Source organism: Cherax quadricarinatus, chromosome 81 (assembly GCF_038502225.1).
Source record: "Cherax quadricarinatus isolate ZL_2023a chromosome 81, ASM3850222v1, whole genome shotgun sequence".
Classification (NCBI taxonomy): domain Eukaryota; kingdom Metazoa; phylum Arthropoda; class Malacostraca; order Decapoda; family Parastacidae; genus Cherax; species Cherax quadricarinatus.
In genome coordinates this window covers 15459646-15484582 of record NC_091372.1, presented here as the reverse complement: position 1 = coordinate 15484582, position 24937 = coordinate 15459646, and the positions used below count along the sequence as shown (strand labels likewise).

At 44.0% G+C, this 24937-nt stretch overlaps 1 protein-coding gene across 5 annotated transcripts in view; it reads right to left on the bottom strand.

Annotated features, from left to right (window-relative positions):
• The window catches only part of LOC128699941 (ATP-dependent helicase brm), a 232990-nt gene extending 208713 nt beyond the window's left edge, over nt 1–24277 (bottom strand). For 3 of the 5 annotated variants that reach the window (XM_070102471.1, XM_070102468.1, XM_070102472.1), the window contains exons 1-4: nt 24137–24277; nt 15737–16740; nt 6580–6719; nt 2947–3071 (exon numbers count right to left, since the gene is read on the bottom strand). In XM_070102471.1, the coding sequence (XP_069958572.1) occupies nt 2947–3071; nt 6580–6719; nt 15737–16736 (1265 nt within the window). In that variant the 5' untranslated portion in view covers nt 16737–16740; nt 24137–24277. Of the gene's footprint in view, nt 1–2946; nt 3072–6579; nt 6720–15736; nt 16741–23858; nt 23899–24136 lie in introns of all 5 variants that reach the window. The other 2 variants (XM_070102469.1, XM_070102470.1) reach the window with 2 other exon arrangements.
• Between the last annotated feature and the right edge of the window lie 660 nt (nt 24278–24937).

Sequence of the window (24937 nt, the reverse complement as noted above, 5' to 3'; positions counted from 1 at the left end):
ATTTTGCAGACTTTGACTCCCATTTTAGGCCAATTACATTATTCCAATCAACCAAATTCTTAGCTATTTCACTAGTATTACTTCTATTCTATCGATTGAGCACAAGAAATCGCCAAGTCAACTGTTTCAACTACAAAATAAAGTGATCGGAAATTGTTAATTTGGCCAATTTAACACAAAGTTCAAAATATTCCAATTTCAAAATAGGGTCCAGAATGAACAATGTAGGCATTCCTGGCACTAAACTAACATTTCCTCTGTTCATTAGTTATGTTTTGAGGCTTTACAAATAAATTCCATTTTGATTTTTTATTCACATAATGAATTTTTATTCACACCAAAAAATAGAAGATTTACTGTTATGCAATACTGTAATAATTGTATAAATATCATCACCATATTTGTGAATGTATATTAGACCCACCAGCTGATGTGTATTAGACGTGTGAGGTCGTTTGTTTACTCTTGAATATCGGCAAAAATTTAACATTTCCGCTACTTTGAGCTCAGTTTCAAGCCATTTCCAATGCTAAAACCAATCAAAATCATCTCTATTTCTGTAATGTCTTCCATTCTATCAAATGAGACCAAGAAATCGCAAATACAACTATAAAAAACATACGAAAAAACACTGCAAAGTTGCTGTTTTAATCGAAAAATCATGATTTCATTTTTTTTCTCTCATTATGCACAGTGTGCTGCAGGATCTGTTTTATGTGGTGCACACATACCACATAGATGTATTCTCTCATATCTAGGCCCAAATGTACCACTCACAGTTTATCAGAGTGAGCTGAGCTCATGGCGTAGATCTACGGTTTGGACCCTGAACATAAAGCCGTAGATCTACGGGACGGACCCTGAAAGGGTTAACCCTTTGAGGGTCGCCAAGCCCTCTCAGAGACTTGTTCTCAGGGTCGCCAAAATTTCAAAAAAAAAAAAAAAATTATTTTTTCTTATGAAAAGATAGAGAATCTTTTCCCGATCATAATGACACCAAAAGTATGAAATTTGTTGGAAAACTTATGGAATTATGCTCTCGCAAAGTTACCGGTCTCGACGATGTTCACACATCAGCGATTTTGCCCACTTTGAGCCCTATTTTCGGCCAATTCCAGTGTACTAGTCGACAAAAATCATAACTATTTTGCTAGAACTCCATTTTTTCTATCGAATGAGTACAAGAAACCACCCATTTACCGATTTCAACTATCCATTAAAGTGGTCAGAATTTAGCAATTTTGCCAATTTCACACAAATTTCAAAAGATGCCAATTTCCAAATAGGGTCCAGAATAAACAAGAAAGACATTCCTGGCACTAAAATAACATTTCCTCTGTTCATTAGTCACATCCCCAGGCCCCTCTTATATTTTCTTTTTGCTTTCCACTTTGAATTTTTATTCTCACAAAAAATAGAAGATTTGCTGCTATGCAGACTACTGTATTAGTGTAGAAATGGTATAAATAATGCTAGCACACTTGTGAAAGAATATTAGATTCACCAGTTGACGTATATTGGACACGTGGCATGATTTGTTTACTTTTGAACTTTGGCAAAAATCGAACATGTCTGCTAATTTGAGCTCAATTTCAAGGTACTTTTCATTAGGAAACCAATCAAAATCATCTCAATTTCTGTAATATGTCTTCCATTCTATAAAATATGACCAGGAAAACTAGAATACAACCATAAATACCATACGAAAATACAGTGGACCCCCAGTTTACGATCAGCTCCCAATGCGACCAATTATGTAAGTGTATTTATGTAAGTGCGTTTGTATGTGTATGTTTGGGGGTCTGAAATGGACTAATCTAATTCACAATATTCCTTATGGGAACAAATTCGTTCAGTACTGGCACCTGAACATACTTTTGGAATGAAATAATATCGTAAACCGGGGGTCCACTGTACAGTGCAAAGTCACTGTTTTAAACCAAAAACACGGTCAAAGCTTTTTTTTCTCATTACGCACTGTGTGCTGCAGGATTTTTTTATACTGTGCACACTGACCACATAGACCCATTCTTTCATATGCAGGTCTACCAGCTTTCTCTTGCTAGATTTGAGGGCACTAGAATTTATGCGTACTAGTACGTCAAAAACCCTGGCGCATAAGCCGTACTAGTACGGCTGAAACCCCAAAAGGGTTAAGCTCATCTAATATCCCAATTTTCTTTGCAACTCCAAGACTTAAATGCTTAATCCTTTTCTTGCCACTTTCAGGAACATTTGTATGCTTACTGGGTGCCATGATTACTTGGCAGATACAAGATATGGCAATTAAAAGATCAAAACACAATCCACACAGCTGGCTGCTAGGAGAGAAGGGTCCTATATGTGCATGAACTAAAGGCTGGGACAAGGGTGGCAGGGAATGGCGGTAGGTCTCCCCCGTTGACTCAATGGTCTAACCCACAGCCTAAGTTGGGAAAATATCCTGTGGGCGACACTCAAAATTTTTTCCCCTCCCACAAAACAAACTGTTAATTTTACAAGTGTTGTATAAAATTATGCCGCAATTTTTCAATAGTGTAATAACCAAAACATGCCAAATAAATCCGTGTAATATAAGGGTCTACTGTATTAACAAACATTGTCTTTCAGTCGACAGCAGGATTCAAACCAGTACACACTGTATCAAAGCACATAGTACTTTCTCCACTCAGCCAGATCAATACACTGTTTGTTAAAAAAAATTCTGCCCATTTACAAATTGTTAAGAAATTCAATGTTAATATTGTTAACAGGATAATAATAGTTAAAAGCAATATAGATCAATAACAAAAATGACCTGTAAAGAATAAAGTCACAATACTGTTACTGGAACAATACACAAATATCCTGCACATAGGAGACAGAAACTAAGATGACAGTGCAGTAAGACGGTATATTAACCGTGGTCCAACTTGGAACATTAACCAATCACAGTGTAAAACTTACCTGTATTCTCTTTCTTGTAAAAGTAGCAGAGGATCGACCCCGGCCGGCTTAGCGATGGGTGTGATGCGGATGGTCTTGCCACCCAGTGTGGGTACGTGTGTTGGTGCAGTACTCTGGGGTGGTACCTGCACTCAAGGAAACACAACATTTACTCTACAACACTCTTACCATAAACTCTGTGTTGAAATATTATAATAAACTCTCAATTTTAATGATCCTTGAGTTAATGGCCCTTGGTTAAATGGACCACAGTCACAAGTGGTAGACCACAGTCACCAGTGGTAGACAACAGTCACTGGTGGTAGACCACAGTCACCAGTGGTAGACCACAGTCACTGGTGGAAGACTGGTAGACCACAATCACCAGTGGTAAACTGGCAGACCACAGTCACCAGTGGTAGACTGGCAGACCACAGTCACCAGTGGTAGACTGGCAGACCACAGTCACCAGTGGTAGAATGGCAGACCACAGTCACCAGTGGTAGACTGGCAGACCACAGTCACCAGTGGTAGACTGGCAGACCACAGTCACCAGTGGTAGACTGGCAGACCACAGTCACCAGTGGTAGACTGGCAGACCACAGTCACCAGTGGTAGAATGGCAGACCACAGTCACCAGTGGTAGACTGGCAGACCACAGTCACCAGTGGTAGACTGGCAGACCACAGTCACCAGTGGTAGACTGGCAGACCACAGTCACCAGTGGTAGAATGGCAGACCACAATCACCAGTGGTAGACTGGCAGACCACAGTCACCAGTGGTAGACTGGTGGACCACAGTCACCAGTGGTAGACTGGTGAACCTCAACAATCATTCCAGACCATGGAGCTAAACTCTTCTCTAGGCTGAGGGACTGACCACCTCCAATACTATTTCTCCAAGGTTGGTGAACTGATTACATAATCTTTACTTCACTACCACACCTGCTGCCTCTGTATATGACTGAAGAAGCTTACTGTACAAGTGAAACATTTCAACAGTAAAGATACCCATCTGTTGTACATGTGTCTTACTTATCAATACAGAAGAGGCCCACATCTCCAGAACCTCACACACTATCTGTGGCAACTACAGGCAGGTCTCGCTTATACAGCAGGTTAGGTTCTGGGCTACTGCTGTACAGGCGGGCCCTGCTTATACAGCAGGATGGCTCCAGGCTACTGCTCTACAGGAGGGCCCTGCTTATACAGCAGGATGGCTCCAGGCTACTGCTGTACAGGAGGGCCATGCTTATACAGCAGGATGGCTCCAGGCTACTGCTCTACAGGAGGGCCCTGCTTATACAGCAGGATGGCTCCAGGCTACTGCTCTACAGGAGGGCCCTGCTTATACAGCAGGATGGCTCCAGGCTACTGCTCTACAGGAGGGCCATGCTTATACAGCAGGATGGCTCCAGGCTACTGCTCTACAGGCGGGCCCTGCTTATACAGCAGGATGGCTCCAGGCTACTGCTCTACAGGAGGGCCCTGCTTATACAGCAGGATGGCTCCAGGCTACTGCTGTACAGGAGGGCCCTGCTTATACAGCAGGATGGCTCCAGGCTACTACTGTACAGGAGGGCCATGCTTATACAGCAGGATGGCTCCAGGCTACTGCTCTACAGGAGGGCCCTGCTTATACAGCAGGATGGCTCCAGGCTACTGCTCTACAGGAGGGCCCTGCTTATACAGCAGATTAGATTCTGGGCTACTGCTGTAAAGCAAAACATCGCTGTAAAGTGAAATGTAGCTTTCTCTCACTTTCAAATGCATATAAAAGGCTAGTAATATGTTTATGCTATACATGTATATATTAACCCTTAAACTGTCCAAACGTAGATCTACGTCCACGTGTGGGGGGTTTTGAACGTAGATCTACGTCCACGTGTGGGGGGTTCCGAACGTAGATCTACGTTTTTTTTCCATGCTTTCAAATGGGGAAAATCAAGGTCGGAGAGCTACACACGTGAACGTAGATCTACGTTTGGACAGTTTAAGGGTTAAGTGAGCAACACAGCTAGGACTAAAAAATGCAAATATGGTACACACATTTCTTACCTTAAAATATTTCCTTCCTTAGCCTATAGTGAGTGGTGAATATATTTATTGTAGCAAGTCTAAATAAATGAAGAATGTGCATAATTGAAAACCGCTGCATTAGCGAAATGCTGTAAAACGAAGTGCCATAAAGCAGGGCCCTCCTGTATTAAAGTTCAAAATCATGAAATAAACCTGAAGTTACAGCTAAAGATGTATGAGCTTTATACAGCAAGTCCTCACTCAGTGTCGTTGACGGGTTCTTGGAAACTGCAATTTTAAGCAAAACAATGTATAACAAAACCAATTTTACCATATGCCAATTGATATAAATATCAGGGCTGCACAGGGCATATTTAGCACTAATTGCAACACAGCTAAATCACGGAATAAATGTTGCAGAGTGAAAACTGTAAGGAGTGCCATCTACCACCAGGTGGTTCAACAATAAATGTACAAACTCCATATAGACAGCGGCCCCGGCCGGGAATCAATTTTTTTTCTCATCAATGTTATAAGACAACAATGTTAAGTGAGGACTTACTGTACATGACTTAAAAATGGTGCAGTAATATTTTGTGAAGAAAATTATAAAATAAGAGAATACACAAATAACCTTCACACAGGACAAAGAAACTTACAAAAGCATTTCTGTCTGACTCAGACCATCAACTAGTGACACACACACTGATACTCAGACCATCAACTAGTGACACACACACACTGATACTCAGACCATCAACTAGTGACACACACACTGATACTCAGACCATCAACTAGTGACACACACACACTGATACTCAGACCATCAACTAGTGACACACACACACTGATACTCAGACCATCAACTAGTGACACAATGATACTCAGACCATCAGCTAGTGACACAGTGATACTCAGACCATCAACTAGTGACACAGTGATACTCAGACCATCAACTAGTGACACAATGATACTCAGACCATCAGCTAGTGACACAGTGATACTCAGACCATCAACTAGTGACACAATGATACTCAGACCATCAACTAGTGACACAATGATACTCAGACCATCAACTAGTGACACAATGATGCTCAGACGATCAACTAGTGACACAATGATACTCAGACCATCAACTAGTGACACAATGATACTCAGACCATCAACTAGTGACACAATGATACTCAGACCATCAACTAGTGACACACTGATACCCAGAACATCAACTAGTGACACACTGATACTCAGACCATCAACTAGTGACACAATGATACCCAGAACATCAACTAGTGACACAATGATACCCAGAACATCAACTAGTGACACAATGATACCCAGAACATCAACTAGTGACACACTGATACTCAGACCATCAACTAGTGACACAATGATACCCAGAACATCAACTAGTGACACAATGATACCCAGAACATCAACTAGTGACACAATGATACTCAGACCATCAACTAGTGACACAATGATACCCAGAACATCAACTAGTGACACAATGATACTCAGACCATCAACTAGTGACACAATGATACTCAGACCATCAACTAGTGACACAATGATACCCAGAACATCAACTAGTGACACACTGATATACAAACAATGAGAGAGATGACTGAAGCTGACCTGAGGTCTTGGTATAGTGCCTGGTAGAGGACCAGTTACTACTGGTTGAGAAGTTATAACCCCAGGCAGTGGTGGTGGTGGTGGTGTGTGTGGTGGACCGGTGCCGTTGTATGCCGCTCGCACTCCTGTCATCAGCCCTACTGAAATCATGTCTCTGTTATGAATTTATAACATGAAAAAGCAATATTTACAACTATTAAATTATACAGGCATAAAATTATTTTTTTTAGCATGCTGGCCATCTGCCACAAAGGCAGGACGAGCCAAAAAAGAAACACTTTCACCATCATTCACACTATCACTGTCTGACCAGAGGCAAGTAGATATGATAGTATCTATATTAGTTTTCTTAACACACCAGACATCTCGCTCTGAGACAGGGCGACCCAAAAACAAAAATACTTTAAAAAATAAACCATGGAACAGATGGGGTTAGAACCCATGGCTAGTGAGTTGTAAACTCCAGGTCCAGCGGCTTATGTACTGGCTTGCAGTTTTACGACTCACTTGCTATGGGTTCTAATCCCACCCATTTTGTGGTTTGTTTGCAATCGTGTTAATACAAGCTAAAAAATATACACTTGCCATCATTTGTTCAATAGCTCTCCTGCCAGAAGTGAACAAATGTCATAATTTAACCCACTCAGTGACGTAACCCTTGAAATTAAAGGTTATGTCACTGTTGCAATTTTTTGAGGAAAAATAATAATTTTATCTTGTAAAATGACAGAATCTTTTTCTAAAGGTAATGACACCAAAAATGCAAAATTTGATGGGAAACTTGTGGAATTATGCATGCACAAAGTTGAAGATCAGGGAACACTTTACACAACTGTGATTTAACATAATTTGAGGCCTATTTTAGGCCAATTCCATTGCTCAAACTGAACCAGTTTTTGGCTTTTTCACTAGAGTACCCATTAGTCTGTAATCTTGCCAATATTAAACAAAATTCAAGACATTCCAATTTAAAAACTGAGTCCAAAATAATTACTGTAGACATTCCTGTCACTAAAGTAACCTTTCTTCTCTTTAGTAATTGTGTCCCCAGGCCTTTCCTATATAACACTTGTCCTCCATTTTGAATCAATCACACAAAAAGGTCAAAGTTTACTCTATTTTTCTAATAAAATATAACTATGAATGATTGGTCATAATTTAGGTCATCCAAATATTTGAAAGAGACGGTAAAAGTCCATAAATAGACAATGAAGGGAAGAAGAACTCTGTCCTTCCTAGGGAAAATTGTCAAATATTTAACATTTCCTCTGCTTTGAAGTATTTTTCTGGCCATTTCTGCCCTTAAAGGGACCACAATCATCATTATTTTGTTAGTATATCTTCTGGTCTATCAAATAATACCAAGACATTGCCAATAAAACCATAAAAACCGCCCTAGAAAATACCTCAAAGTCGTTATTTTAATTCAAAAACAAGGTCAGAGGTTAGTTATTCCCTCATGCCCTACATGAAGCACGATTATTATTTATACTGTGCATGCCCACTGTGCACGCCCACTGTGCATGCCCACTGTGCACGCCCACTGTGCACGCCCACTGTGCATGCCCACTGCACACACATTCTCTCATGTCTAGGCCAAAATTGACCAATCACAGCATATTTGTGGGGACTATGATTAAGACAGTATAGTACATCTAAACTGTCGTATCTGGGCACCTCTGCAAAGACAGTGATTGTGTGTGAATGATGGTGAAAGTGTTTCTTTCCTTTTTGGGTCGCCCTGCCTAGGTGGGAGATGCCAGTGTGCTGAGGAAAAAAAATATATACATTATACAAATAACCTATACACAGGAGGAACTTATGACGATGTTTGAGTCTGACGGACTGTGGCATGCAAAGAGTACGTAACCTTTATTCGGTGCATGTACACACCCTCATTTACAGGCTATCTCCCCCAACCAGCGAACAAGGTGACTGAGAGTTGACGATGGGGCCCCGTCGTTCAACTAGTGACCAGGTTCTAGCCAATAAGAAGATGGTTTTGGCAATCGCAGAGGTTATGTGGGTACCACTCTCCTGTCTGCCCTTGTCATTCCCATTCTAGAGCTGGTTGAAGCACGGTCTGCTATCTTGTGGCTTCTATTCTGCCTTGCTTACCGTGGAGTGCACTAATACCTATCACTGTACATAGTGTATATAGTGTACATATTACTGTTCTAAATTGGTGAAAGATAATATAAGTCAAAACTTTTCTGCTGTGTTTATTTTGCTCCCATTACACTCAGGATAACAGGCCATTTGGACTCCTGGGTTGTAATACGGACCATTAACTAGTTACATCCGGTACTGTGCCATTTTGTTCAGTATACATACATAACAGCCACTCACCTCAAAAATGCACATACATGGGAGAGTGAGTTTAATGACCTTCCATAATGCAACCTTCCCTCACAGTGACTTGGACCTGCCTCTCATGGGCCAGTAAGCCTGCTGCAGTGTTCATTCTTTCTTACATGTTTGTTTTACAAGAGTTTTAAAAAATTGGTAGAATATGAATGTAATAACTGATTCAAAAGACTAAAGAATATTAGATAGGAGTAAGTGGAGGTGAGTAGTTTCTATGACTTGATGTGCTGTTGGAGTGTGAGCAAGGTAACATTTATGAAGAGATTCAGGGAAACCCATCAGTTGGAGTTGAGTCCAGGAGGTAAGGAAAAGAGCGCCTACACTCTGAAGAAGGGGTGGGGATACTGCAGTTTGAAGGGAGGCCTCTTAGCTGCAATATCAGCATGCTTCTGGCAAGACAGTGATGGAGCGAGTCATGGTCAAAGTGCTTCTTCTACTCAATTCTCAATTAAATTTAAGTAAAATTAACTGTAGAAAAAATTCCAATAAAACTGTGAATCACTTGATACTAAATCTGAATAATATTGTAAAAATACCAGAGATTTTTCTTAAGAACCCAATCCACCATGAACCTGGTCCACCATTAACTTGGTCCACCATGAACCTGGTCCACCATTAACCTGGTCCACCATGAACCTGGTCCACCATTAACCTGGTCCACCATGAACCTGGTCCACCATTAACCTGGTCCACCATGAACCTGGTCCACCATTAACCTGGTCCACCATGAACCTGGTCCACCATTAACCTGGTCCACCATGAACCCAGTCCACCATGAACCCAGTCCACCATGAACCCAGTCCACCATGAACCCGGTTCACCATGAACCTGGTCCACCATGAACCCAGTCCACCATGAACCCAGTCCACCATGAACCCAGTCCACCATGAACCCAGTTCACCACGAACCCAGTCCACCATGAACCCGGTCCACCATGAACCCGGTCCACCATGAACCCGGTCCACCATGAACCCAGTCCACCATGAACCCGGTCCACCATGAACCCGGTCCACCATGAACCTGGTCCACCATGAACCTGGTCCACCATGAACCTGGTCCACCATGAACCTGGTCCACCATGAACCTGATCCACCACGAACCTGATCCACCACGAACCTGATTCACCATGAACCCAGCCCACCATGAACCCAGTCCACCATGAACTCAGTCCACCATGAACTTGATCCACCATGAACCCGGTCCACCACGAACCTGATCCACCATGAACCTGATCTACCATGAACCTGATCCACCATGAACCTGATCCACCATGAACCTGATCTACCATGAACCTGATCCACCATGAACCTGATCCACCATGAACCTGGTCCACCATGAACCTGATCCACCATGAACCCAGTCCACCATGAACCTGATCTACCATGAACCTGGTCCAAAATGAACCCGGTCCACCATGAACCCGGTCCACCATGAACCCAGTCCACCATGAACCTGGTCCACCATGAACCTGGTCCACCATGAACCTGGTCCACCATGAACCTGGTCCACCATGAACCTGATCCACCATGAACCTTATCCATCATGAACCCAGCCCACCATGAACTTGATCCACCATGAACCTGATCCACCACGAACCTGATTCACCATGAACCCAGCCCACCATGAACCCAGTCCACCATGAACTCAGTTCACCATGAACCTGATCCACCATGAACCCGGTCCACCATGAACCTGATCCACCATGAACCTGATCTACCATGAACCTGGTCCACCATGAACCTGATCCACCATAAACCTGGTCCACCATGAACCTGATCCACCATGAACCCAGTCCACCATGAACCTGATCTACCATGAACCCGGTCCAAAATGAACCCGGTCCACCATGAACCCGATCCACCATGAACCTGATCCACCATGAACCCAGCCCACCATGAACCTGGTCCACCATGAACCTAGTCCACCATGAACCTGGTCCACCATGAACTTGGTCCACCATGAACCTGGTCCACCATGAACCTGGTCCACCATGAACCTGGTCCACCATGAACCTGATCCACCATGAACCTGATCCACCATGAACCCAGCCCACCATGAATTTGATCCACCATGAACCTGATCCACCATGAACCTGATTCACCATGAACCCAGCCCACCATGAACCCAGTCCACCATGAACCCAGTCCACCATGAACCTGATCCACCATGAACCCGGTCCACCACGAACCTGATCCACCATGAACCTGATCTACCATGAACCTGGTCCACCATGAACCTGATCCACCATGAACCTGGTCCACCATGAACCTGATCCACCATGAACCTGGTCCACCATGAACCTGATCCACCATGAACCCAGTCCACCATGAACCTGATCTACCATGAACCCGGTCCACATGAACCCAGTCCACCATGAACCCGATCCACCATGAACCTGATCCACCATGAACCCAGCCCACCATGAACCCAGCCCACCATGAACCCAGTCCACCATGAACCTTATCCACTATGAACCCTGTCCACCACGAACCTGATCCACCATGAACCCGATCCACCATGAACCTGGTCCACCATGAACCCGGTCCACCATGAACCTGGTCCACCATGAACCTTTTCCACCATGAACCCAGTCCACCATGAACCCGGTCCACCATGAACCCTGTCAAACATGAACCCGGTCCACCATGAACCCAGTCCACCATGAACCCGATCCACCATGAACCTGGTCCACCATGAACCCAGCCCACCATGAACCCAGTTCACCATGAACATGGTCCAACATGAACACGGTCCACCATGAACCCAGTCCACCATGAACCTGATTCACCATGAACCTGATCCATTATGAATCCGGTCCACCATGAACCCAGTCCACCATGAACCTTATCCACCATGAACCCAGCCCACTATGAACATGGCCCATGAACCCTGTCCACCATAAACCCAGCCCACCATAAACCCAGCCCACCATGAACCCTGCCCACCATGAACATGGTCCACCATGAACAAGGTCCACCATAAACCCAGCCCACCATGAACTCAGCCCACCATAAACCCAGCCCACCATGAACCTAGCCCACCATGAACCCAGCCCACCATGAACCCTGCCCACCAGGAACCCAGCCCACCATGAACCCAGTCCAGCATGAACCCAGCCCACCATGAACCCAGCCCACCATGAGCCCAGCCCATCATAAACCCAGCCCACCATGAACCCAGCCCACCATGAACCTGGCCCACCATGAACCCAGCCCATGAACCCGGCCCAGCATGAACCCGGCCCAGCATGAACCCGGTCCACCATGAACCCAGTCCACCATGAACCCGATCCACCATGAACCTGGTCCACCATGAACCCAGCCCACCATGAACCCAGTTCACCATGAACATGGTCCACCATGAACACGGTCCACCATGAACCCAGTCCACCATGAACCTGATTCACCATGAACCTGATCCATTATGAATCTGGTCCACCATGAACCCAGTCCACCATGAACCTTATCCACCATGAACCCAGCCCACTATGAACATGGCCCACCATGAACCCTGTCCACCGTGAACCCAGCCCACAATGAACCCTGTCCACTGTGAACCCAGCCCACCATGAACATGGTCCACCATCAACCTGGTCCACCATAACCCCAGCCCACCATGAACCCAGCCCACCATGAACCCAGCCCACCATGAACCCAGCCCACCATGAACCTGGCCCACCATGAGCCCAGCCCATCATAAACCCAGCCCACCATGAACCCAGCCCACCATGAACCCAGCCCACCATGAACCCAGCCCACCATGAGCCCAGCCCATCATAAACCCAGCCCACCATGAACCCAGCCCACCATGAACCTGGCCCACCATGAACCCAGCCCATGAACCCGGCCCAGCATGAACCCGGTCCAGCATGAACCCGGCCCAGCATGAACCCGGCCCAGCATGAACCCAGCCCACCATGAGCCCAGCCCACCATGAGCCCAGCCCACCATAACAATTAACATTAACAGAAAGTCTAGAAAAGGTAAACACAAATTAAGAAACTAACAGAGGGAGTTTGTCACAGTTAAATCAGAATTATGAGAACATTTTCCATTATTGACACAGAATGGACAATTTTTTGGGGATATATCAAACACTGTATTAAATCCAAAAAATAATTTATCCAGAGGACTGAAACAATAACAAACAATTCTAGAATTGTCTGTAAAAATAATTGACAATTCAAATTTAAATTCTTCCTGCGTAAGTCATGCATGTCGTAAGAGGCAACTAAATGCTGGCAGCAAGGTGCTAGTAACACCTGTATAAATTACTAAATGCTGGCAGCAAGGTGCTAGTAACACCTGTATAAATTACTAAATGCTGGCAGCAAGGTGCTAGTAACACCTGTATAAATTACTAAATGCTGGCAGCAAGGTGCTAGTAACACCTGTATAAATTACTAAATGCTGGCAGCAAGGTGCTAGCAACACCTTCTGTATAAATTACTAAATGCTGGCAGCAAGGTGCTAGTAACACCTTCTGTATAAATTACTAAATGCTGGAAACAAGGTGCTAGTAACACCTTCTGTATAAATTACTAAATGCTGGCAGCAAGGTGCTAGTAACACCTTCTGTATAAATTACTAAATGCTGGCAGCAAGGTGCTAGTAACATCTTCTGTATAAATTACTAAATGCTGGCAGCAAGGTGCTAGTAACACCTTCTGTATAAATTATTAAATGCTGGAAACAAGGTGCTAGTAACACCTTCTGTATAAATTACTAAATGCTGGCAGCAAGGTGCTAGTAACACCTTCTGTATAAATTATTAAATGCTGGAAACAAGGTGCTAGTAACACCTTCTGTATAAATTACTAAATGCTGGCAGCAAGGTGCTAGTAACATCTTCTGTATAAATTACTAAATGCTGGCAGCAAGGTGCTAGTAACACCTGTATAAATTACTAAATGCTGGCAGCAAGGTGCTAGTAACACCTGTATAAATTACTAAATGCTGGCAGCAAGGTGCTAGTAACACCTGTATAAATTACTAAATGCTGACAGCAAGGTGCTAGTAACACCTGTATAAATTACTAAATGCTGACAGCAAGGTGCTAGTAACACCTGTATAAATTACTAAATGCTGGCAGCAAGGTGCTAGTAACACCTGTATAAATTACTAAATGCTGACAGCAAGGTGCTAGTAACACCTGTATAAATTACTAAATGCTGACAGCAAGGTGCTAGTAACACCTGTATAAATTACTAAATGCTGACAGCAAGGTGCTAGTAACACCTGTATAAATTACTAAATGCTGGCAGCAAGGTGCTAGTAACACCTGTATAAATTACTAAATGCTGACAGCAAGGTGCTAGTAACACCTGTATAAATTACTAAATGCTGGCAGCAAGGTGCTAGTAACACCTGTATAAATTACTAAATGCTGGCAGCAAGGTGCTAGTAACACCTGTATAAATTACTAAATGCTGGAAACAAGGTGCTAGTAACATCTTCTGTATAAATTATTAAATGCTGGCAGCAAGGTGCTAGTAACACCTGTATAAATTACTAAATGCTGACAGCAAGGTGCTAGTAACACCTGTATAAATTACTAAATGCTGACAGCAAGGTGCTAGTAACACCTGTATAAATTACTAAATGCTGGCAGCAAGGTGCTAGTAACACCTGTATAAATTACTAAATGCTGGCAGCAAGGTGCTAGTAACACCTGTATAAATTACTAAATGCTGGAAACAAGGTGCTAGTAACATCTTCTGTATAAATTATTAAATGCTGGCAGCAAGGTGCTAGTAACACCTGTATAAATTACTAAATGCTGACAGCAAGGTGCTAGTAACACCTGTATAAATTACTAAATGCTGACAGCAAGGTGCTAGTAACACCTGTATAAATTACTAAATGCTGGCAGCAAGGTGCTAGTAACACCTGTATAAATTACTAAATGCTGGCAGCAAGGTGCTAGTAACACCTGTATAAATTACTAAATGCTGGAAACAAGGTGCTAGTAACATCTTCTGTATAAATTATTAAATGCTGGCAGCAAGGTGCTAGTAACACCTGTATAAATTACTAAATGCTGACAGCAAGGTGCTAGTAACACCTGTATAAATTACTAAATGCTGACAGCAAGGTGCTAGTAACACCTGTATAAATTACTAAATGCTGGCAGCAAGGTGCTAGTAACACCTGTATAAATTACTAAATGCTGACAGCAAGGTGCTAGTAACACCTGTATAAATTACTAAATGCTGGCAGCAAGGTGCTAGTAACACCTTCTGTATAAATTACTAAATGCTGGAAACAAGGTGCTAGTAACACCTTCTGTATAAATTATTAAATGCTGGAAACAAGGTGCTAGTAACACCTTCTGTATAAATTACTAAATGTAAAAAGAAGAAAAATTTAGTTTCTTCGGGTACCGCTGCCTTGCTGGACGACAGCTAGTGTGCTAAACAAAGAAAAAAAAATTATTTAATGGACAAAGTTAAATTCAAAACAAATTTCCCCAGCAGATCACAAGAATAACAGAAAATTCTGGACTGAACAGACTCTGTCCAGTTTCAAAATATTGTTCAGACAGAGATTTTGCCTGTTAAATTCCAAATCCATTGAATGTGTTTTGCTCTACTTAAAAATACTGAAATCATGCATAAGCACTCAGCATGAAATGCCATCTACATTATTTTACAAATAGGAAGCACATCTGTCACTCAGCAGACGGAGGATCGAGCCTTCACATCTTATGCCGAATAAGTTTAGCACTTAACATGAATTCAACACACATCTCTGCCAGTGCCTTATAAATGTACGAAAGTTTACATACTTACCAGGATGTCTTACATATGGCATACTGGGTGGCCCCGGTGGTCCTGGTGGCCCTGGTGGTCCCTGTGGACCAGGTAGACCAGGAGGACCAGTAAGAGGTCCAGTTGGGGACCTAGTGGGAGGACCAGTAGGGGGTCCAGTTGGTGGACCTGGGGGTCCAGGAAGACCAGGTCCAGGTGGTTGATTGGGGTCTTGTTCAGGCCTACGTCCCTGAACCAACGCAGAAACATGACTAGGAACTGGTTGATTGCGAGCTATGCAACGATAGGCCATTATTTGTGCTCGCAACTGATGCATCTGTGAGGGGTTTAGCAAGCTTGCTCTTTGTGCGTCTAGGCCAGCTGCTGCTGGAGGGCCATAGCCCGGCCCACCAGCAGGTCCTGATGGACCACTACCTCCACTTGTTGATCCACTTCCTGGAGGTGGTGGCCCCATATTCATATTATATTTAGCCTTCATGTTAACTAAATCAGCATAACGGGGATCATTCTGCAAGCCCTTGTCCTCCATTGTGTTGATGGCTTTCTGTAGTGCATTAAGGTTCTCCTGCTGGAAGCCTCCACCACTTGAGCCATTCAGTCCTCCACCACTTGATGGAGGTAGACCTCCAGGAGGGTCACCAGTGCCACCTTGGGCAGGGTAGTGACTGCCTGACGATCCCTGTTGTGATTGCTGAGGTGAAGAATAGTTGTTGGGATACGAAGCAGGGGACTGTGGCCAGCCATGGCTGCCTTGTGTACCCTGGGGGTAGGAAAGATGAGGGCCAGGTGACATGCCAGGGCCACCCGGTGGCCCTTGCTGAGTAGGTGCAGCACCAGGACCTGGGGACATTACTGGTGGGCCCATAGGTGAAGGTGCCTGAGGTGGACCCATTGGTGATAGAGCCTGAGGTGGACCTACAGCTGGGGAGGTAGCCTGGGGTGGTGGCATAGGAGATAGAGACTGCTGGGGAGGACCCATCGGGGATGCTGCACTCCCAGGATTGGGACTTTGAGCTGACATCTTGCTGAAATACAGAGAGAGAATTAAATTCATGTAATATGCACTGATAAATTAAAGCTTCATTTTTTTTTTTTTTTTTTTTTTCAACAAGTCGGCCGTCTCCCACCGAGGCAGGGTGACCCAAAAAAGAAAGAAAATCCCCAAAAAGAAAATACTTTCATCATCATTCAACACTTTCACCACACTCGCACATTATCACTGTTTTTGCAGAGGTGCTCAGAATACAACAGTCTAGAAGCATAAACATATAAAGATACACAACATATCCCTCCAAACTGCCAATATCCCAAACCCCTCCTTTAAAGTGCAGGCATTGTACTTCCCATTTCCAGGACTCAAGTCCGACTATATGAAAATAACCGGTTTCCCTGAATTATTTTTTTTTATTTTTTATTATCACACCGGCCGATTCCCACCAAGGCAGGGTGGCCCGAAAAAGAAAAACTTTCACCATCATTCACTCCATCACTGTCTTGCCAGAAGGGTGCTTTACACTACAGTTTTTAAACTGCAACATTAACACCCCTCCTTCAGAGTGCAGGCACTGTACTTCCCTGAATCCCTTCACTAAATATTACCCTGCTCACACTCCAACAGATCGTCAGGTCCCAAGTACCATTCGTCTCCATTCACTCCTATCTAACACGCTCACGCACGCTTGCTGGAAGTCCAAGCCCCTTACCCACAAAACCTCCTTTACCCCCTCTCTCCAACCCTTTCGAGGACGACCCCTACCCCGCCTTCCTTCCCCTATAGATTTATATGCTTTCCATGTCATTCTACTGTGATCCATTCTCTCTAAATGACCAAACCACCTCAACAACCCCTCTTCTGCCCTCTGACTAATACTTTTATTAACTCCACACCTTCTCCTAATTTCCACACTCCGAATTTTCTGCATAATATTTACACCACACATTGCCCTTAAACAGGACATCTCCGCTGCCTCCAACCGTCTCCTCGCTGCTGCATTTACCACCCAAGCTTCACACCCATATAAGAGTGTTGGTACTACTATACTTTCATACATTCCCTTCTTTGCCTCCATAGATAACGTTTTTTGACTCCACATATACCTCAACGCACCACTCACCTTTTTTCCCTCATCAATTCTATGATTAACCTCATCCTTCATAAATCCATCCGCCGACACGTCAACTCCCAAGTATCTGAAAACATTCACTTCTTCCATACTCCTCCTCCCCAATTTGATATCCAATTTTTCTTTATCTAAATCATTTGACACCCTCATCACCTTACTCTTTTCTATGTTCACTTTCAACTTTCTACCTTTACACACATTCCCAAACTCATCCACTAACCTTTGCAATTTTTCTTTAGAATCTCCCATAAGCACAGTATCATCAGCAAAAAGTAACTGTGTCAATTCCCATTTTGAATTTGATTCCCCATAATTTAATCCCACCCCTCTCCCAAACACCCTAGCATTTACTTCCTTTACAACCCCATCTATAAATATATTAAACAACCATGGTGACATTACACATCCCTGTCTAAGACCTACTTTTACCGGGAAGTAGTCTCCCTCTCTTCTACACACCCTAACCTGAGCCTCACTATCCTCATAAAAACTCTTTACAGCATTTAATAACTTACCACCTATTCCATATACTTGCAACATCTGCCACATTGCTCCTCTATCCACTCTATCATATGCCTTTTCTAAATCCATAAATGCAATAAAAACTTCCCTATCTTTATCTAAATACTGTTCACATATATGCTTCAATGTAAACACCTGATCTACACATCCCCTACCCACTCTAAAACCTCCTTGCTCATCCGCAATCCTACATTCTGTCTTACCTCTAATTCTTTCAATTATAACCCTACCGTACACTTTTCCTGGTATACTCAGTAAGCTTCATATTTGTTTAAAATAAAAAAAAATAGACATTAGTTATAGGTGCTGAAAGTCATCCTGTATATAGCAGGATGTAACTCACAAATTATAACATGACTGCAAATAAACCACGGAATGGATGGGGTTTGAACCACTGGTCTGGAGTTTTACAACTTACTTGCCAAGGGTTCCAACCCCACCTGTTCCATGGTTAGCAGGACATGAAATTACAATAGCATGGTGACTAAGAGAAAGAGTTAGAGAAAACAAGAAAAAAAAGGCACCAGTTTAATAGAACACTTAAGTATTTTGATCATCTCAACAATAACACAAGAGGGCATCAAACAAGTCACAGGTTATATATTATCTAACACAGCTCTCAGCAACATTATATCTTAGAATCTATCTTTGTAATCTTTCACATGTTAAGTAAAAGGACAAAATGCAACTATGTGACATTTTATTGTAGCGATGTTTCACTCTCCAGGAGCTTTATCAAGCTGTAATGGCTTGACAAAACTCCTGGAGAGGGAAACTTTTTAATATGTTCCTTAGTTATTAAGCTCTCTTTACTGTTTTTCATGAAGATGTTTTGCATCTATGGATCTAAGAATGCAATATGTTAGCCATGGGCTACCTAGTCTCTCTCTCTAGTGATTTGCTAAGTACGTATAGGACAATGCTGTACAGGCTTTGTATTTTTTGTATACCTGGAGAGTGTTTTGGGGGTCAACGCCCCCACAGCCCAGTCTGACACCAGGCCAAGTGGTGGATCAGGGTTTGATCAACCAGGCTGTTACTGCCGGCTGCACGTAAACTGACATAGGAACCACAGCTCGGATGGTCAGGTACTGACTTTAGGTGAATGTTCAGTGCCTTCTCGAAGACAGCCAGGGGTCTATTGGTACCTGGGTGTTAGTAGACTGGTGCATTACCCGGAGTTTACCTGGAGAGAGTTCCCGGGGGTCAATGCCCCCGCTGCCCAGTCTGTGACCAGGCCTCCTGGTGGATCAGAGCCTGATCAACCAGGCTGTTACTGCTGGCTGCACGCAAACCAACGTACGAGCCACAGCCCGGCTGGTCAGGCACCGACTTTAGGTGCTTGTCCAGTGCCAGCTTGAAGACTGCCAGGGGTCTGTTGGTAATCCCCCTTATGAATGCTGGGAAGCAGTTGAACAGTCTCGGGCCCCTGACACTTACTGTATGGTCTCTTAACGTGCTAGTGACACCCCTGCTTTTCATTGGGGGGATGTTGCATCGTCTGCCAAGTCTTTTGCTTTCGTAGCGAGTGATTTTCGTGTGCAAGTTCGGTACTAGTCCCTCTAGGATTTTCCAGGTGTATACAATCATGTATCTCTCCCGCCTGCATTCCAGGGAATACAGGTTCAGGAACTGCAAGCGCTCCCAGTAATTGAGGTGTTTTATCTCCGTTATGCGTGCCGTGAAGGTTCTCTGTACATTTTCTAGGTCAGCAATTTCACCTGCCTTGAAAGGTGCTGTTAGTGTGCAGCAATATTCCAGCCTAGATAGAACAAGTGACCTGAAGAGTGTCATCATGGGCTTTGCATCCCTAGTTTTGAAGGTTCTCATTATCCATCCTGTCATTTTTCTAGCAGATGCGATTGATACAATGTTATGGTCCTTGAAGGTGAGATCCTCCGACATGATCACTCCCAGGTCTTTGACGTTGGTGTTTCGCTCTATTTTGTGGCCAGAATTTGTTTTGTACTCTGATGAAGTTTTAATTTCCTCGTGTTTACCATATCTGAGTAATTGAAATTTCTCATTGTTGAATTTCATATTGTTTTCTGCAGCCCACTGAAAGATTTGGTTGATGTCCGCCTGGAGCCTTGCAGTGTCTGCAATGGAAGACACTCATGCAAATTCGGGTGTCATCTGCAAAGGAAGACACGGTGCTGTGGCTGACATCCTTGTCTATGTCAGATATGAGGATGAGAAACAAGATGGGAGCGAGTACTGTGCCTTGTAGAACAGAGCTTTTCACCGTAGCTGCCTCGGACTTTACTCTGTTGACTACTACTCTTTGTGTTCTGTTTGTGAGGAAATTATAGATCCATCTACCAACTTTTCCTGTTATTCCTTTAGCACGCATTTTGTGCGCTATTACGCCATGGTCACACTTGTCTAAGGCTTTTGCAAAGTCTGTATATATTACATCTGCATTCTTTTTGTCTTCTAGTGCAACTAGGACCTTGTCGTAGTGATCCAATAGTTGAGACAGACAGGAGCGACCTGTTCTAAACCCATATTGCCCTGGGTTGTGTAATTGATGGGTTTCTAGATGGGTGGTGATCTTGCTTCTTAGGACCCTTTCAAAGATTTTTATGATATGGGATGTTAGTGCTATCGGTCTCTAGTTCTTTGCTGTTGCTTTACTGCCCTCTTTGTGGAGTGAGGCTGCCTGTTGTTTTTAGTAACTGTGGGACGACCCCCGTGTCCATGCTCCCTCTCCATAGGATGGTGTAGGTGGCATCCTGGGGGACAATATCGAAGGATCACATTGAAAATAAGACAGTCTTTGATGAAGCACTGACTTTCTTGGGTTATCCTTGATGGATAACCCTCCCTATCCTGGGTTAACCTGGAAGGATAACCCTCTGGGGTTAAAAATCCCAATAAAATCTAATATTATTTTATCCTGCAGTTAGCACCAACTGTAATGGTTAAGTAAGTTATCCCAATGGAAACAAGTCATTTTGAGTTTCTTTTTGGGGTCATCCTGGACGGTAATTACACGTTACTATGTGTGATAATTTACACGTTAGTATATGTGATAATCTACATGTTACTATGTGTGATAATTTACACGTTAGTATATGTGATAATCTACATGTTACTATGTGTGATAATTTACACATGTTAGTATATGTGATAATCTACATGTTACTATGTGTGATAATTTACACATGTTAGTATATGTGATAATCTACATGTTACTATGTGTGATAATTTACACGTTACTATGTGTGATAATCTACATGTTACTATGTGTGATAATTTACACGTTAGTATATGTGATAATCTACATGTTACTATGTGTGATAATTTACACGTTACTATGTGTGATAATTTGTTTAAGTGTATTTATGTAATTAAATAAACTTACTGACTTTTGCTTACTTAACTATATGTACTTGTACTTAGTTGACTATACTGTACTTTACTATGCTTTACTGTACTTTACTGTGCTTTACTGTGCTGTACTTTACTGTACTTTACTATGCTTTACTGTACTTTACTGTGCTTTACTGTGCTGTACTTTACTGTGCTTTACTGTACTGTACTTGACTGTGCTTTACTGTGCTTTACTGTACTTTACTGTGCTTTACTGTACTTTACTGTACTTTACTGTGCTTTACTGTACTTTACTGTACTTTACTGTGCTTTACTGTACTGTACTTTACTGTGCTTTACTGTACTTTACTGTGCTTTACTGTACTGTGCTTTACTGTACTTTACTGCACTTTACTGTGCTTTACTGTACTGTACTTTACTGTGCTTTACTGTACTGTACTTTACTGTGCTTTACTGTACTTTACTGTACTGTACTTTACTGTGCTTTACTGTGCTTTACTTTACTGTGCTTTACTGTGCTTTACTGTACTTTACTATGCTTTACTGTGCTTTACTGTGCTTTACTGTACTGTACTTGACTGTGCTTTACTGTGCTTTACTGTACTTTACTGTGCTTTACTGTACTTTACTGTGCTTTACTGTACTGTACTTGACTGTGCTTTACTGTGCTTTACTGTACTTTACTGTGCTTTAGTGTACTGTACTTGACTGTGCTTTACTGTACTTTACTGTACTTTAGTGTGCTTTAGTGTGCTTTACTGTACTTTACTGTACTTTACTGTACTTTAGTGTGCTTTACTGTGCTTTACTGTACTTTACTGTACTTTACTGTACTTTAGTGTGCTTTACTGTGCTTTACTGTGCTTTACTGTACTGTGCTTTACTGTACTTTACTGTACTGTGCTTACTGTACTTTACTGTACTTTAATGTACTTTACTGTGCTTTACTGTACTTAACTGTACTTAACTGTACTTAACTGTACTTTATTGTACTTTATTGTACTTTACTGTACTGTACTTTAATGTACTTTACTGTGCTATAATATACCTTACTGTGCTTTAATGTTCTTTACTGTACTTTAATGTTCTTTACTGTACTTTAATGTTCTTTACTGTACTTTAATGTTCTTTACTGTACTTTAATGTTCTTTACTGTACTTTTATGTACTTTAATGTACTTTAATTAACTATAATGTACTTTACTGTACTTTATCATTATCATCGGCGACTTACCCCCATCAGCGACTCACCACCACTGGCGACTTACCATCATCGGCGACTCACCATTATCGGCGACTCACCATTATCGGCGACTCACCACCATAGGCGACTTACCATCATTGGCAACTTACCATCATCGGTGACTCGCCATCACTGGCGACTCGCCATCATCGGCGACTCATCACCATCGGCGACTCACCCCCATAGGCGACTCACCACCATAGGCGACTTACCATCATCGGCGACTTACCGTCATCAGCAACTTACTACCATCGGCGACTTACCATCATCGGCGACTTACCATCATCGGCCACTTACCACCATCGGCGACTTACCATCATCGGCGACTTACCATCATCGGCGACTTACTGTCATCAGCGACTTACTACCATCGGCGACTTACCATCATCGGCGACTTACCACCATCGGCGACTTACCATCATCGGCCACTTACCACAATCGGCGACTTACCACCATCGGCGACTTACCACCATCGGCAACTTACCACCATCGGCCACTTACCACCATCGGCGACTTACCATCATCGGTGACTTACCATCATCAGCGACTTACCACCATCGGCGACTTACCACCATCGGCGACTTACCAACATCGGCCACTTACCACCATCGGCGACTTACCACCATCGGCGACTTACCACCATCGGCGACTTACCATCGGCGACTTACCAACATCGGCCACTTACCACCATCGGCGACTTACCACCATCGGCGACTTACCACCATCGGCGACCTACCATCATCGGCGACTTACCACCATCGGCGACTTACCACCATCGGCGACTTACCACCATCGGCGACTTACCATCGGCGACTTACCAACATCGGCCACTTACCACCATCGGCGACTTACCACCATCGGCGACTTACCACCATCGGCGACTTACCATCATCGGCGACTTACAACCATCGGCGACTTACCACCATCGGCGACTTCACTTCTCAGTCTCTCTAAATCTAGCTTAAAACATAAAAAACATCAACATTAACATTTTAAACTTAAAGTTAACAACTTTCCATAAAAAACTTAACACACACAAACATTGCAGAGTCAATATAACATTGCAAACTCAACATAAATCAACAAAAATAACACATACAACCCAAGGTCTCTAAGCTTCACAAAGACATTTGGACATTTTTAGGCCTATATGAGGCTTTTTCTGGTTTAAAAATGCTCTATATAAATCCAGATATACCTCAAAGTTCGGTTTATCCGGTGGGCATCAGGGTAGCTTCGTTTAATAGGAGTAACTGGTTAAACTGGCGTCTTTTTGGGTGGTTACTGAACGTTGTTGTTGTGCTGCTGCTGGAGTGATGGGTTCACCCGGCTGCCGGTCCGTGGGTTCACCCGGCTGCCGGTCCGTGGGTTCACCCGGCTGCCGGTCCGTGGGTTCACCCGGCTGCCGGTCCGTGGGTTCACCCGGCTGCCGGTCCGTGGGTTCACCCGGCTGCCGGTCCGTGGGTTCACCCGGCTGCCGGTCCGTGGGTTCACCCGGCTGCCGGTCCGTGGGTTCACCCGGCTGCCGGTCCGTGGGTTCACCCGGCTGCCGGTCCGTGGGTTCACCCGGCTGCCGGTCCGTGGGTTCACCCGGCTGCCGGTCCGTGGGTTCACCCGGCTGCCGGTCCGTGGGTTCACCCGGCTGCCGGTCCGTGGGTTCACCCGGCTGCAGGTCCGTGGGTTCACCCTGCTGCCGGTCCGTGGGTTCACCCTGCTGCCGGTCCGTGGGTTCACCCTGCTGCCGGTCCGTGGGTTCACCCGGCTGCAGGTCCGTGGGTTCACCCTGCTGCCGGTCCGTGGGTTCACCCGGCTGCCGGTCCGTGGGTTCACCCTGCTGCCGGTCCGTGGGTTCACCCGGCTGCCGGTCCGTGGATTCACCCGGCTGCCGGTCCGTGGGTTCACCCAGCTGCCGGTCCGTGGGTTCACCCGGCTGCCGGTCCGTGGGTTCACCCGGCTGCCGGTCTGTGGGTTCACCCGGCTGCCGGTCCATGGGTTCACC